The 15290-nt window shown below is 38.5% G+C and overlaps 2 protein-coding genes across 3 annotated transcripts; both read left to right on the plus strand.

The window, feature by feature from the left end:
• Positions 1–761: 761 nt before the first annotated feature.
• On the plus strand, positions 762–4723 carry LOC121951821 (regulator of G protein signaling 21-like). The gene is made up of 5 exons (XM_042498304.2): positions 762–1400; positions 2187–2255; positions 2364–2425; positions 2516–2682; positions 3670–4723. The coding sequence occupies exons 1-5, from the start codon at positions 1291–1293 to the stop codon at positions 3940–3942; spliced, it is 681 nt and encodes a 226-aa protein (XP_042354238.1). The 5' UTR covers positions 762–1290; the 3' UTR covers positions 3943–4723.
• A 1791-nt stretch (positions 4724–6514) lies between these two features.
• Positions 6515–15108, plus strand: ro60 (Ro60, Y RNA binding protein). Of its 2 annotated transcripts, none has more exons than XM_042497626.2 (9): positions 6515–6636; positions 7570–8173; positions 8854–9074; positions 9208–9354; positions 9455–9592; positions 9694–9810; positions 10124–10240; positions 11942–12088; positions 13201–15108. In XM_042497626.2, exons 2-9 carry the CDS (start codon positions 7588–7590, stop codon positions 13351–13353), a joined length of 1626 nt encoding a protein of 541 aa, XP_042353560.2. In that variant the 5' UTR covers positions 6515–6636; positions 7570–7587; the 3' UTR covers positions 13354–15108. The 2 variants fall into 2 exon arrangements, with proteins under 2 accessions (XP_042353560.2, XP_042353562.2); XM_042497628.2 differs by lacking the exon at positions 6515–6636 and adding an exon at positions 6743–6908.
• Positions 15109–15290: the final 182 nt, after the last annotated feature.

The raw sequence follows: 15290 nt of genomic DNA on the forward strand, positions 1-15290 counted from the left end.
ACTGTATTTTTTTTAGCGACACCCACAATCTGCTCCTAATCAAAAGCAAGTAGGCTATTTTTGTTGCGTTAACCTAACTGCTGACTCTTTACCATCAGCCCCTTCTTCGTCAAAATGCAAAAGGCTCCCCCTGGCATCATAAATACAGTAGCTTCTACCCAAGCTGCAAAATATGATGAGTAGGGATCAGATCAAGTTGCTAACTCAAAGGTTTACTGTAGTTCAGTTGACACAATTATAAAAACATTCTTGAATTTCAGCCACATAATTGAACAAACAAAAGACTATAGTTATTCTGTATATGAAAACAAACTGTAGCTGTAATTTAATGGTCAATAATTACAGGTATTACTGCCTACTCCACAAACAACTTCAATCTATCGCAGTTGCTGTCTTGAAATAATATCACTCTCAATACACAGTTTCAAGTACACAAACACAATTATTTCAGTGATTCTATCAAAGTAATAATGAGGAAAGAGGCATGTAACTTTTAAATGGCAAAATGTTTTCAAGGAAAACAAACATTTAGCAGCAAATGTTGCTAAATGTGACGTTCTTTCAAAACAAGGCTGAACACTTATCAGTTTGTCACTGCCTTTTATTAAATCAAATAGTCATTTTTTACACCGCACTGTAACTTTTATTCTTGTATTTTATACCTGCCTTATTTTATTTTAGCACTTTGAATTGCCCTGTTGCTGAAATATGTTAAGTTACCTTGCCTTATAATGTAAGACTATGAAATTATCAGAGTTCTAAAAACAAAGCTCAAGTTTTATAAATTGTCAGAATATAAAGAACAAACACAGAGTCGATCCAGAATCTGTGAAAGAAAGAAGGAACTGCACAGAAAAAGCTAAACTGCTAAAAGAAACTTGTGACCACTTGACCCAATGTCTATGAATAGCCCAGACATGAATGGTGAGCCAAGTAACATAGAGACTAATGCCTTTAACTGCGGAGAATGTGACAGGGGTTGTGATACACAGCACAGTTTTGTTCTATTATTAAACATTAAGGAAGAGCGCACGGTTTGACGCACTTTGAGTATTCATGTGGCTCTTTCTAATTATGTAACAATCAGGCTGTGTGTCAACAGAGGTTAAAGATAGCAAGACAAAAGAACTGCTGAAACCTTTTACCTCAGGGAGGAACGTAGTCACAGTCGGATTCCACTCTGGATTTGGCCCTCACTGGTGAGAATAGGCAGTCAGGATCCAGAGGTGATGCTGTGAGGTTGGAAATCTGACTAAAATTTGATGAAAATTCTGTGGATTCAGTAACATCATGCCTTCTGTGAGCTCCCTTCAAAGTATGGTTCGCAGAGGAAGTAATTCAAATTCGACCATGAATGGGCTTTCCAAGACATCTTTGGACCTCGAGGACACAAAAAGAAGGTAAGTTTATGTCTGATTTGTACTGAGGCCTATTAGGGAGGCTCTTTGTTTGACAGTATGACTTTCTTAAAGGAATACCTCATCTCCCACAATGTCCATTTTTATATCAGTTACTCACCCCGTGTTACATTGAATTTGTGAATAAATCCTTGTTTTTCTCGCATGCCTCTACAGTGAACAATTCCAAAAATGGAAAATAAAATCTTGATGAATCAAAGTCATAAGATTCTGCATTTAACAACAGCAAAATTATATCAAAACTCTTCAGACTCCACTAACAAAAACAACAATTTTACCTCAGTTAACACTGGAGCTGTTCATCTGCCACTGCCTCGATCAGTTTTTGTGTGTGTGTGTGTGTGTGTTATTTTGTGACTTCGGTGAATCCAATATAACACTTAAATAAAACTAAGTCATACAATAACACAAACAATCTTATTTAGGCAGCGGTTGACCAGCAGCTCCAATGAGGTAAAATTATGTTTTTTGTCGATGGAGTCTTGCTTTGAAGAGAGCATTGATAAGTTTCACTTTTAGTTCAGTTCCCCGTCGAAAGGAGTGACTGTTTGGGAAGTACTGAGCATAGGACTGGATCAATGAGACTTAGATTTTACTGTATGATTTGTGTGAGATTTTGTCAGTGGATGTTTTTACATAATTTTGTTGTTGTTAAACACAAACCCCATTTACTGTAATCCTCAATTCAATGTAACGTATGGGTGAGTAAGTGATATACAAATAGACATTTGGGCAGTGAAGTATTCCTACTATCATGCTTTCTTGCAGACATAACGCATGGAAATCCAGAATACATAACTTCATCCAGAGTCCATTGCCTTGGAGGAAAATTAACAGGTATTCTTTTAATTTAATCATAATGCATATTATTATTGTGCTGTCTAATGTTTTCTTTAAAATGTGACCAAATCACAAAAAGCTTTTTTTTTTTCTCTCCGTCTGCAGACAGGAAACAAATGAAACAAGCCTACTGGGAGAATCTCTTGAGACGCTGCTTTCTCAGAAATGTAATTTTCATCCGCTTTCAAGCCACAAAACTAATATCATGGTTGGTTTCTGTTTTCTTTATAATGCAGTTATGCTCTCTTGTGTAAAAGGTGGACAAATAGCTTTTCGGGACTTTCTGAAATCAGAGTTCTGTGAGGAAAATCTGGACTTCTGGCTCGCCTGTCAAGAGTTCAAAACCTCTGACAGTGAAGAGGAGCTTACAAGGAGAGCAGCAAGTATTTATGAAGAGTTCATCAGGGCTGAGTCTCCAAAACAGGCAAGAACAAACTCTTTATTGTGACCCATCGAGGAGAGGTGTTTTTCCTGCCAAATATACTCAAACCTAAAAATATACATTACTCATACCTGTAATTTCTTCATCGATATAGATTGTTTTGGTGCCGAGTGTTGAAGATATTGGCTGTAGAAATGTCTGCCTTCTCTCCAATATAATGGAACTGGATGGCACTCGCAAAAAAATAACTGTTGTTAACAGTTTTATGTAGTATTTTGTTTCTGCCGAACTACACCTGCTAACTGTGGGGAAGAAAGCATGCATCTACAGCTAGCTTACCTAGCGCCACTGAGCTAGCTAATGCTACAGCTCAGGCGAGGAGGACGACATTAATGTTTACATCTCACGCTGTCAAAAGCTAGACCCTGGAGCCTCGCCTCCAATAGTGTGTTTAGTTCTCTTTATACATCTGTGGATACAAGCATGAACCTCTTGTCCATTAATAGATACATGCTTCCTTCTGTGTGGTGATACAGCTGGCAGGTATATTTCGGTAGAAAGAAAATAGTTCCTACATGAAACTGCTCACAACAAGGCCTGTGGATTATCTTGAGTACCCAGGTCATGAATTCTGGAGGGAAGCATTGCTGCTGAGAATTGAATTGAATTATTTAAAAAAAAAAAATATCGGGTGCTTTTAGCACCACAAGCCAAGTACCATCTTGTTCCATTATATTGGAGACAAGGCAGACATCTCTACAGCCGATATCTCTAACACTCTGGAACTCACTCCAAACAGACTAGAATGAAAATAGCACTACAGGTCAGAGGAAAAATTACTGTCATTTAATAAATAAAATGTACTGTACATCAACCACAGCAACCAGCATTTTATATAGTTACTTTCTGAATGTGGTAATGATGCAGGTGGCTGCACATATGTAGGCCTACATGCTGCATACAAAAGGTCTACATTTCAACAGAATGTTCAGTAATTCCAGCTTTGTTTTCCTTTACATGTCTTTGCAGGTAAACTTAGATTTCTACACAAGAGAGATCATCAGCCAGAGTCTCCAGCAACCAGCTCCATCATGTTTTGTTGTAGCACAAAAGAAAATCTACAGCCTGATGGAGAACGGCTCCTTCCCACGCTTCATTCAGTCAGAGCAATACAAAGTCCTGTCTGAAGCAGTTTCTAAGCAGAGAGGCCTCCGGAAGCAAAGAACGGCCTTGAAGATAAGGAGCACTGGAGATCTAATGCAGCATGATTCAAAACCAATCAGTTTGCAGTGTGAGCGCTAGCTGTTGCACAAGAGCTGACATCAGTGATGTTGGTGGTATAAAGTGTGTGCAAAGACACATGTTCAGGATCTGTTGTTGACAGATACTGTTGTTGACAGACACTTCTCAGCTTAGCAATGCCACGGCAACCACACAATGTCTGACAAGACTGAAAGCTGTGCCAGAGGAATAGACATATACACTGCAGGCGGTGCCATCTGATGCAAAGTGAGCACAGGGTATCACTGAAGGTTAAATTGTGGTTATTAACCCCATGGTGTTCCTGGCTGCACAGATAATGTCTTAAATAAAAACCTTGATATATTTATGGTTTTATACAAATGAAATACACACAACTGCAGAACTGTTGTGTATTTTGTGATTTTGCACATAAACAAGATTTATGGAATAATGAATGATTTTGCCATGTATGTATTGTAGCAGCACAGACTTTATTTTGTGTTTAATTCATACAAATTGTTAAACCCTTGCAAAAACTTTTGATATCTGCGTCTTCATGGGTGTCGTAACAATGCATCCTGTGTAATGACAGTTGATGTGCTACTGCCACCCAGTGGTGACTGTGGAAACTTACCATGAAAATTACATTTTGAGCTAAAGGTCTCAATATTTGCAGAAAAGCAGGTTTTTTAGGTTGTGTGTGATGATGGGGGGAAAGAAACAACTTTTGTGAGAGCGATAGAGGGTAATGATATTTATGATTAACTGTATTCTTTAATTTGTTGTATATCACTTATTGTCACCAGTTCCCACAAATAAACATGTCAGCTTATTATTTCAATGAGGTGTTCCTTAAAAATCTTTGAGAGAAATCCATTGAGTTTCAATCCCTTTGAAATCATGCAGCTAAAAAAAACTCCAGTAAATCTGTTCCCTTTTTGTCTTGTCCTTAACACAAAAAAGTGAGTGCAAAAGTGCATTCCGTAGGTCTTTAACCCACTGAAACCTGAGAAAATTGGCTTGATTTCTGTCAAAAGCATGGGAAGAGGAAGAAAATTAGATTACCTTTAAAAAAAGTATAACATACATATTCTTCCTGTAACAATTTAAAGTGTATAATAATAGTGATAATACTCATAACTAGTGTTTTGTGGACATTTTCCTTTTTTTTTTAATTTTAATAATACTCTCTTCCTCTTTTGCGGGGCAGGGCTTGCCAAATTACTGATTGCCTTTTCCCCTATTTTTTTGAAAGAATTCATACAGTTTGCTCATGTTTCAAAGGATTAAATGCTTGTGAAAGGCGTCTGAATGCAGCACAGGAAAACTATTGTAGATCTAGGTTTCAAACGATAAATTTTAAAATGATTTAAAAAAAAACAATTTTTTGCTTCACTTTTGTCATTTCAACATATGCGGATTTCTAAACTTAAACTGAAGCAGCTAAATTGAATACAGCCCCCACAGATTTTAGTACTTACACCTGAGCTTTTCCTTCTGCAAAAAAAAGCCCTTCAAATGTCCTCTGTGGTAACTGGCTTCATCAAAGCTCCTACTATACTTAAAAATGGAAATAACATTTAGAGGATGGCTACCAAAGTCACTGATAGGAGGACCAAAGAGTCCTCACACAATGAGCAATGGCAAGGTCAGTCAACATCATCAACTTCTCCTCTGTGCCTGCCTGATTATGGAAATAATGCTTAAAAACTGGCAGCATCAGGAGAAGGAGCAGGTAGGGAGGAACCTTCTCACATGTATCTGCCATTGCATCAGATGTTGTGGTGGTTGGTGAGTGGTCCAGCAAGATGTCTGTGAAAGGCAGTAGCCTGCACCTTTGACTCTAATTTAAATACCAACCAACCCTGAATACCACACTTGTGCAAACTTCCTTTTTGTATATTTGGCAGCCTAGGACACATTCACAGGTTGGTCTTAAGAGGCTTTCAACAACTTGGGATGCCCAAAAAGACGTCTAAACAAATTGCAAAGCACTGTGCAGCCATATATGGCAGTGACGCTGCTACTTATGTCCCTAAAAACTATGTATGATGTTATATTGTAAAAATCCATGTCACTGTCCATGATTTTGCAGATGTATTCTATTGCACCTCTATTAATATATTGGTGTTAATAATTTTACTTGAGGTCATTAAAGACACAATTAACACACATATCTATCAACCATCTATCTATCTATCTATCTATCTATCTATCTATCTATCTATCTATCTATCTACACAAACTCTCTCTCACACACACAATATATAGTTATATTATATATATATATATATATATATATATATATATATAAACACACTCACACAATATATAGCTATATATATATATATATATACACACACACACACACACACACTCACACACACATACATGCAGAATTGTATATAGTATACATTTATGTCTAAATGCACTGCATAAACATAGATAGGCCTAGTATTGTTTTTTTGTTTTTTTTTTTAACTAATATTATTATTCACATGATCTGTTGTTAATTTCATTCATTGTATTTTAATAGTAAGTGTGCTCTGGCAGCGCATGTCAAATGTCTGTTGAAAGCCTGTTGAATTGAGAGAGAGAGGGAGAGAGAGAGGGAGAGAGAGAGGGAGAGAGATGGTACTCTGTATCCCAGCATCCATCGCGGCACCGCCCCTGATTATCTCACTGACGGTCAGAGGGGAGGCCTCTTTGCTTCTTGCTACATCAAAAACTTTACCACTGTGCACATACATTGTGGTAAGTTCCACTAAATGTCATTTATTTGTTGAACGATATGCTTTCATGGGCAAACATCGTAGTTTTTTTTTTTTGTATGACAGCCAGCATAATTTAATGAAGGTTAGCGTATCTAGGTAACCAGCTGCCCATCCCAGGCGGCTGCATGAAGCAGCAGCTAGCCCAGCTTTCCGGTGTCCGGCTCGGAAAAAAGCTCAGCTGTGGGACTTGATAGCTTGTGGTTTGAGGAGACCGGGTGGCTAACATTACTATGAAGCTGCAGCTGAAGGACGGTAGGAGTATGTTGGATATTTCTCACTACGTAACAAGCTGGACACATATCTTCCATAGATTTATCATTTTTAAAATGGGCTAAGCCGTGGGGCTAACATTAGCTGACTTCGCATTGACCAGACAGCCCTCCTCTGCTAGCTTAACCAAGTTAGCAAACCTGAAATGGTAAACGTTATCTTACTGAATGCTGCCAGACTTGTTAGTTGGGTTTTTCTCGCATCCTTTATTAACAGATCATTGTTGCGTGCATCTGTCTGATGTGTATAATCATGTCATGTGATCGGCTTTAAGTTATTTTTGGCAGTGCAGTGAGGCAGTTAATATTGTTGCTAGCCGAGTTCACATTATCTTGCTTTAATGGAGGCTCTCTATATATCTAGCAGTTTTCTAGAGCTAAAACTTGTGGCAAACTTGGTGATGTTATGAAGCTGAATGAGTTGCATTGCTCCATGTTGCTTAATCCTTACACAAGAATCATTATTGTATAATTAACTCCCGCATTTTGCCATTAAATCTGAGCTGAGGTTGGTACATATAGTCAACTGATTATTTTTGATCCAGTTTGATCTGAAAATGGTACTTTCATTAAGTGTCAGCCAGTCATTTTGGCTATTGAATGCAAAAGTTATTAAAATTCCCTTTCACTTCTTTCTATTTCAGGCCTCCTCTAGTGTGACAATGGAGCCATCAGGAAGCACTACGATATCATCATCAAGCAACCACACCCTGAACTCAACAGGTGGCAACTGTCCATGGGAGGTTAGCGACAAGGCCAGACTGTGCCGCTTCCTCTGCTATGGCTCTGAGGGAGACATATACACTGCCAGAGAGGAGGGTCGTGCCAGCATGGATAGTGCAGGAGCTCTGCTGTCCCTCCTGCAGGAGGGCAGAGGTGCTGAGGTGGTGGAGGAGATAAAAAGGTTCTCTCAGGATGGGAGAGCAGTCAGTCTCGGCCCTTCCTTTTTTGCTTTGGCTGTGTGCTCCCAGCACTCGGAGCTGAAGACCAGACAGGCAGCATTCAAAGCCCTGAAGGAAGTTTGTCGGGACCCCGCCCACCTGTTTTCTTTCATCCAGAACAAGAAGGAGTTGAAAGAGGGTATGAAGTGTGGTATTTGGGGACGCGCCCTGAGGAAAGCAGTGTCTGACTGGTACAATGAGCAAGATGCCATGAGTCTGGCTGTGGCTGTGACCAAATGTAAACAGAGAGAGGGTTGGTCACATCAGGATCTGCTTAGGCTCTCTCACACTAAACCAGCTAATGAAGGTGAGTTTACACAGGCCGACATTATAAACAGCTATTTACTGGGGATGAGCAAAAACATCATCTGCCTGCTTCTCATTACTGTATCCCTGTCTTGCATTAAATAACTTGTGAAGGTCACAAGACAGTTTTTTTCCGGTTTTCTCGGCAAAGCAGTATGAATCAATTAAATGCAATGTTTACAAAATTGTTTGTAGAATTTCTAAAGAAATGTCCTGCCCAGTGTCTTTAGATAGGGCAATTTAGATATTTTTCAACTGGGACCCTATTTTTCCTTTCTTTTTTTCTTTCAAATTCACGTGTGTCCCCTTGTATCATTGTGTCCTCTCTCTAAATTCTGACATTTTTGTGGGTTCGTGAGCTCTCCATTAGTTATTTTTTTTCTGCAGCAGCAGTTAGTGACTTGCAGGTTGGATAACTTTAATATGATCTGTCAGTTCACTCAGAGTTGATCAGATAAACAGATGAGAGGTGCCGCTGCTGTGAATGAATGCAAACTTTAGACCCAGCAGAATGACCAGTTAATTACCTTGTTATTTACTGCATTGCTAATGTGTCTTATCCAAACCCTCAACATTTGTAAACGTGTCCTAACAAACTGTAAAATGTATACTTTAACTCTATGTCATGACTAAGATGAAAAACAGGCAACCTGAGCAACGGTTTAACTCTTGTGTTTTCAGCTATTGCCTTGATCAGTAAATATGTAACAAAAGGATGGAAGGAAGTCCAGCTTGCTTATTCTGACAAAGAGAAGTCAGAAGAGGTCGGCAAAGTGCTTTCGTATCTTGAAATGGTGGAGAAGGTCAAGCACAGTTGTGATGAAACAGAGGTCATCAATTTAATAGAGGAACACAAGCTGGAGAGGGAACAGCTGCTGACAGATCACCTGAAGTCCAAACAGGTGAGTGGTAGGGTTTGTGCTGTTGGGAAGCTCTGACTTCCAACACTGTAGAATCGGTTGAAAGACAGCATTAAGTCTGGTTTTTTGTCATCTGGACATTATTTGTTCAACTGAGAAAGTTTTTTTTCTGAAGGTATGGAGAGCTTTGTTGAAGGAAATGCCTCTCCAATCATTGCTAAGGATCTTGGGTAGGATGACGTCAAACAAAATTCTTGAACCAGGAAGCTCAGAAACACAAGCTGTATGTGACAGAATCCAGAGTGAGACGGCACTCACGAAGGTAGGACCCATGGATCTTTATAAATTGATTAACAGTTGTCTTATTAACTCACTCATTAACTCACTGATCAAGTACTTAATGTCTGTCTTGAAATCGCCAGGCAAAGATCCAACCTTTCAGCATACTCTTGTCCTCTGAAAACTACAAAAGAGGCCAAGGCTATCAGGGTAAAACAAAATGGGAACCAGACAGCAGCATCCTCAAAGCAATGGACTCTGCCTTTTACAAGAGTTTTATGGTAGGTTCTTTTTATTTTGACAGCTTCTCACAGACCTTCAAAGAAGACCGTAATCAGTAGCATCCGCTAACACTGAACCTCTGTTGCGATTCTGTCTCCAGAACGTGGAGCCTGTGGGTAAACGCTTCGTAGTGGCAGTAGATGTGGGCACATCACTGAGCAGCATTGTCCCAGGGACGTCAGTCAGCACGGCTGTCGCTGCTGCAGCTATTACCATGGTAAGACAATAATAGAGCTAGATATCTACATAGTGTGTGGGTAATTGCTGTCCCAGTTGGAACAGCTGCGCCTGTAAGCAGAGCTCGTGCTGCCCCGTCTTTCGGGTAAAGCCTGGCTCGAGGAAGTGGTCTGTTGACACATACTATAGATTCCTGTGAAATTCCTTCCGTAATGCGATTATCTTCGTCCACAGGCACTCCAGGAGTTATTAGTTGACAGACGTGACAGTTCGAATATTTGAGAATACTTGAGTGTGTAGTTGTGTGTATGTGTGATGTCATACTTTTCTTTTGACCTTGTTGTCTGGCACAGATTTTTGCAAGGACAGAGCCAGACACACAAGTGCTGGCCTACTCTGAAGGAGCTTTGGTTCCCTGCACCATCTCTGCTGACATGACTCTCCCACAAGCAACATTTGAACTGGTTAAGGTAAGTCACAGCATCAAAGAATAATAAATATATTATTGATTAGTATACTTTAGGAATAAGAGAATTTTACAACCGTCTGTGACTTCACACTACATTATCTTACAAATTGTATGATGATAAGTATTGGTCACTCTAGTGGCAAATTAGCATTGTGTTCATATTGACTTTAGCATTGACTGGTATCTATTTTTAAAATGCCTTCGTAACATTTCACTGGGGTATACAGTATATGGGAAGTTATTTTTTTGTGTAAAAATAAAACAGCCTACAAAGCCGAGCTGCTGTGACATTGTCTAACATGCAGTCAGCTAAATTACCAAGTCTTGCTGGGTTTAAACATTTATGGCCCATACAATAATAAATAGAAAGGAAATAAAGGTGGTCTTCCATAGTCTTGCAGGAAGACCCAGTGATATTTGTTGCTGCAATGAATATGACACATTAATGGGCTGAACGAAGATGATTAAGTGATTGCAATTACTATTGCAATTATGGTTAACAATTGATTGCAATTATGGTTAACTGTGACAATGTTAGTACTAATGCTAATTTTCACTTGTGAAAAACTGACCTCAAACTATTAAAACAAAATACTACCCAGAAAAAAGTAAGCATCCGACTCCTTTAAGGGTTTTTTAGTACAACCAATGGCTGTACAAGACTATTTGAGGCGACCAAATTACTATTTTAGTTTTTGGCACTTTTGCTTTGGCCTAATTTTTCATCTCCAGAGTTTGCTGCTTGGTGTTGGCTGGCTGACCTTTATCATCAATACTCAACACAAAATACTTAGGTTATTTATGTTATTTATTCATTTATTCTTTTTTAATATTCTGGTCCTGTAACATTATCCACACCACTTCAGTCGCCAGCTTTCTTAGCTCCGCTCCTTGTTCCATCAGTTAAGACTGACCTCTGGAGGCATGTACTGCACACTACACTATATCAAGGGCATCTCCATATAAGTTTTAGGGCTGTGCCCGACTCAGAATTGTCAATTGAATCATATTTGGCTGTTCAATATAGTCAACGTTTCGTTTGATTTTTTTTCTCTCATGTAAAGTTTCAAAGGGTTCAGCTGGACATTCAGAGCGACAGTAGCCTGAAGTAATTTAGTGAACAAGCTAACGGCAGATCAGCAGTGTGCTACAACATTTTATGCTGACATTGATATCAAATAAAAGCCAGTGACTGTGTTATATGTACTTATTGTGAGCTGTAAATTCATCACTTCTTAGCGGAAGAGAGAAGATAATGTTATCTCAGAGCCTCACAGTGCCGAGCTCTCCCCATCTGTGTCGCTGCCTGCATCTGTGCAGCAGCCTCTACCAAAGAGTAGCATGAAAAACAAGAGTTCTCACTCTGCTCCAAATTCTGGGGATCAAAACTTCTCCAGAATTTAACTGCATTGCGCACTGGCGAGCAAAAAAACAAAATGGTTACTTGACTTGAAGCAGTCTTGGTCGACTGAGGGGTCTCTGACTGATGAGTTGAATCTCTGACTTTCAAGGTCCCTAATCAGTTTAATAGAAGAAGGAGTTGGCATTGAAACAAGACGGCATTGAAAATCATACGTTTGGGATTTCCAAAAACTCTTTAATGCTGTGATACTGTGATACCACCCAAGCCGAATTCAGTTTACTTAATATATCTTGCTTTTGAGTTCTGTTTCTGACCTTTCCACCATACTGTATGTTCCAGATCCCAGGTGGAAACACAGACTGTACCCTCCCCATCACATGGGCCATAGAGAACGGGAAAGCTGTAGATGTGTTCATCATTCTGACCAACAACCCATTGTGGACGTTTACAGCCAGCCCGGTGGAGTCTCTAAAGAAGCATAGACAAGTAAATTTATTCATCTATGTTTGCTAAGGGTATTTAATTGAATAATGTCCACTGTGATAAAGATTGGTTTAGAAAACAGGCCAAACACCAGGTAAAATGCATTTGCAAAATAATGTGAACAGACTTAATCAGGCAAATAGAATGAGGTTCCTTTTCACATTTATATTAATGATATTCCTGTGCTCTCATCATCAGAATGACTTGGCATTTCAACAGTACAGTTTATCATGAAGTTGTGTTTTTCGGGTTATGTTATATAGACACTTGTAAAAGGGCTGAGCCATAGGACTCATTCACTTTTCTGTTATTTTATGAGGGATGCTAAGACACTGTCAGCTGCTCACTTTAAAATCTTGTCTTTTTGACTATAAGAAAAGTGTAAAAGTTTGAGCCAAAATTGGCTTCCATTAGAAACAAGAACAAAGAGCAACAAAGAGCTGAAGAAATACTTCTCCCCTAAATTGCCCAGCTATTTGTCGCTCATCCCATCTTATGTTGAATTCATGAAAAAAACGTTGTTTTTCTCACATGCCTCCATAGTGAACGAGGAATCCTAAAACTGAGAAAATTCTTGATGAAAGGGGGTATGCATTTAACCACAGCAGAACTATATGACAACATCCGTTAACAAACTCACACAACTTGTGCAGTATAATCCGAGCCTCATTAGTATATTGTACCATATCATTTATCCAGTGGTATGCACAGTACTTTAAAAATACTTACATTTTTGCTTAAACTGTGCTATTTAAAACACCTCTGTATAAAGTATCTTGCACGTACGAATAGTGCACCTGGACTTGGATTACACTACACACGTGAGAGTTTGTAAACTGATGTTTTGATACTGTTTTGCTTTTGTGAAACACAGCCCCATTTACTTCAGTTTTCTGCTTTTGGATTCTTTGTTCATCATGGAGTCATGCGAAAAAAACTATGGTTTTATTTTCATAAATTTTACATAAGAGGGTGAGTAATTGCTAAACAAATAATCATTTTTTCGGTGGCAGTATTGAATAAATTTTTTAGTAAATAAGAATGTACATACACATGCTTCCTGTAAAAACAAATACCAGCAAATAAGTTAATCTTGTATGTGTATTTTTCAACAGAAAACGGGAGCCCATTCCAAGCTGGTCATGTGTGGACTGACCTCCATTGGACACACCATCGCAGACACAGAAGACAGGGGTTTACTGAGCATCTGTGGCTTTGACCTCGGAGCTTTGAGTGTCATTCGTAACCTAGCCCAGGATCTGATTTGATTAAGTATTGGGACAATCTCTCAATCGTGACTTAGAGCACAAAAGGAAGGCACAAAGTGTACCAAGGCGGCTCACTTAGCATTTAGAGTGCCCTAAAACAGCACTTATCCAAAAGATGTTGACATTTACAATTCCAATTTCTCTTTTTGTATTATGTCGCTTACGAGTCAATTGACAAAGTGTCCAGCGGGCTGGACAACACTAAAGAATTGTTATGTGCATATATTTTTTTTTCTAAAATTGGAAGTGATAAGACATGATGTGCCAGTGCATGTCATGCTGTCAAGAGTTTAAGTGCAAACAGCACTCAGTATGTTAAGTGCTTTGATGGCTCTTGGTGAGACGGTAACCCAATGAACAATAAATTCCAGTCAATTATAGGAAGAAGTTGTCAGATTAAATAAGAGGAACAGTGTAAGAGTAAGAATGTTTGAGGCTTAGTGCAACTGTAGGTTTATTTTAAGGGGATTTACTGTCGTTTTTGTATGTATCTATAGTATGATTTTAGCAAGTTTGATATGATGGTAGAAGCATTTTAAATTTGAAAGCCTGTCTCCGTCTCATGTAGCATTATTATAAATAAGTAACAGATATACTGTAAAAGAGAGAAGTTGAAGCAAAGCACCAAACGTGAACTGAAGTGTGTCTGTTGGTTTTTCAAATTCTTTGATTTCTTTGGTCACAAGTTTTTTTTTTTTGGTTTTTTTTTTGAGTGATACTAATGTGTAGGATTCCATTTACACAACTCTTGCCTTTAGCCTAGATACCATTTTTAGTTGTTTTAACATTTGTTTTCCCCTAAGCCAATTATATTTAAAACTGTTCTGCTGTTGTCGATTTATCCTATAAAAAAAAAACCCTTGGTGCTCTTAAATGTGATGATACATTTTGGGGGGGATTTTTTGGCGGATTTTTTCTTTGGTGACACAATAATGCCAATGTTTGGGACTGTAAGTCAGTTTACTGTAAATTGGAGAAATTGACTTATTCTTATATTTTACTCTGAATTCTATGCATCACAATTTTGAGTTCACTGTCTTATTATGTCCAGGAAGGACAAATTATAGCTATTTAACAACTGTTTACTAAGACTGAATCTGCTAGCACTGTAATACTTCTGTATTTTTGATGTAAGAATGTCTGTTATGCAAAAACTCACAGATAATTGCGACCTTCCTGGAATAAAACAAATTGAATGTACTTTTGTAAAACCTGTTACTGTAGAGATTTAAATTACAATGCTTGATATTTCTTCAAACAATAAATACACACTGCTGCTTACAGTGTATAAGCTTTAGGGGCCAATTAATTTGGGGGGGAGCAAACAACTACAGAGGTGTTTCCTGTTTAAGTCAACAGTAAATTGACTAGTATTGAAATTGAATAGTACTGAAAGCATTCACTAAACTTGCCACTCAACTCTGTTGTAATTCACTTTCTGTAGAGGAATAAATTCCTGACCATGTTACTGTGAAGGATGTTTGTCCACACATGCCGATACTGTCGTTTTCAGTGGTTAGACAATGTCCTCTGTTCGGCCAAAATGCTATAAAGCTAAAATATGATTGTTGTTATGTTTGTAGTTGAAAGTCTGACACGAGATAGTTGTATGAGTTATGTTAGCTCACAGTGTTTCACCACCATGATTAACTTCTTTTTCATCATATTGTCTGTTGCATCCATTGTGCTTAACATGTGAGTACATGACTGTAGTGGCAGTGTAAACCCCTAATAAACACTTTGCTGCTCTTGAAATATTGTTGTTTGGCTTTCTTCCTTAAAAAAAGTTTCCATGGTCATTGAAAACCTGGAAAAGTCATGGGCTTTCACTATCACATTTTCCAGACCCAGAAAAGTAATTGAATTAGTACACGTCATTGATTATTGATTAATGCCCCATGTAATGAATAATAAGAGCAAATGTATGATCTGTAGCT

The sequence above is a fragment of the Plectropomus leopardus genome, chromosome 12, assembly GCF_026936395.1.
Source record: "Plectropomus leopardus strain MGB_pleo_1.0 chromosome 12, ASM2693639v1, whole genome shotgun sequence".
NCBI lineage: Eukaryota > Metazoa > Chordata > Actinopteri > Perciformes > Serranidae > Plectropomus > Plectropomus leopardus.

Bases quoted from the DNA above. Each gene is read 5' to 3' on its own strand.
- LOC121951821 (XM_042498304.2), top strand. From the start codon at position 1,291: ATGCCTTCTGTGAGCTCCCTTCAAAGTATGGTTCGCAGAGGAAGTAAT. The intron at 2,426-2,515 runs GTAATTTTCATC...CTTGTGTAAAAG, and splicing joins GACGCTGCTTTCTCAGAAAT to GTGGACAAATAGCTTTTCGG. The intron at 2,683-3,669 runs GCAAGAACAAAC...ATGTCTTTGCAG, and splicing joins GGGCTGAGTCTCCAAAACAG to GTAAACTTAGATTTCTACAC.
- ro60 (XM_042497626.2), top strand. From the start codon at position 7,588: ATGGAGCCATCAGGAAGCACTACGATATCATCATCAAGCAACCACACC. The intron at 9,593-9,693 runs GTAGGTTCTTTT...TTCTGTCTCCAG, and splicing joins CCTTTTACAAGAGTTTTATG to AACGTGGAGCCTGTGGGTAA. The intron at 9,811-10,123 runs GTAAGACAATAA...TGTCTGGCACAG, and splicing joins CTGCTGCAGCTATTACCATG to ATTTTTGCAAGGACAGAGCC.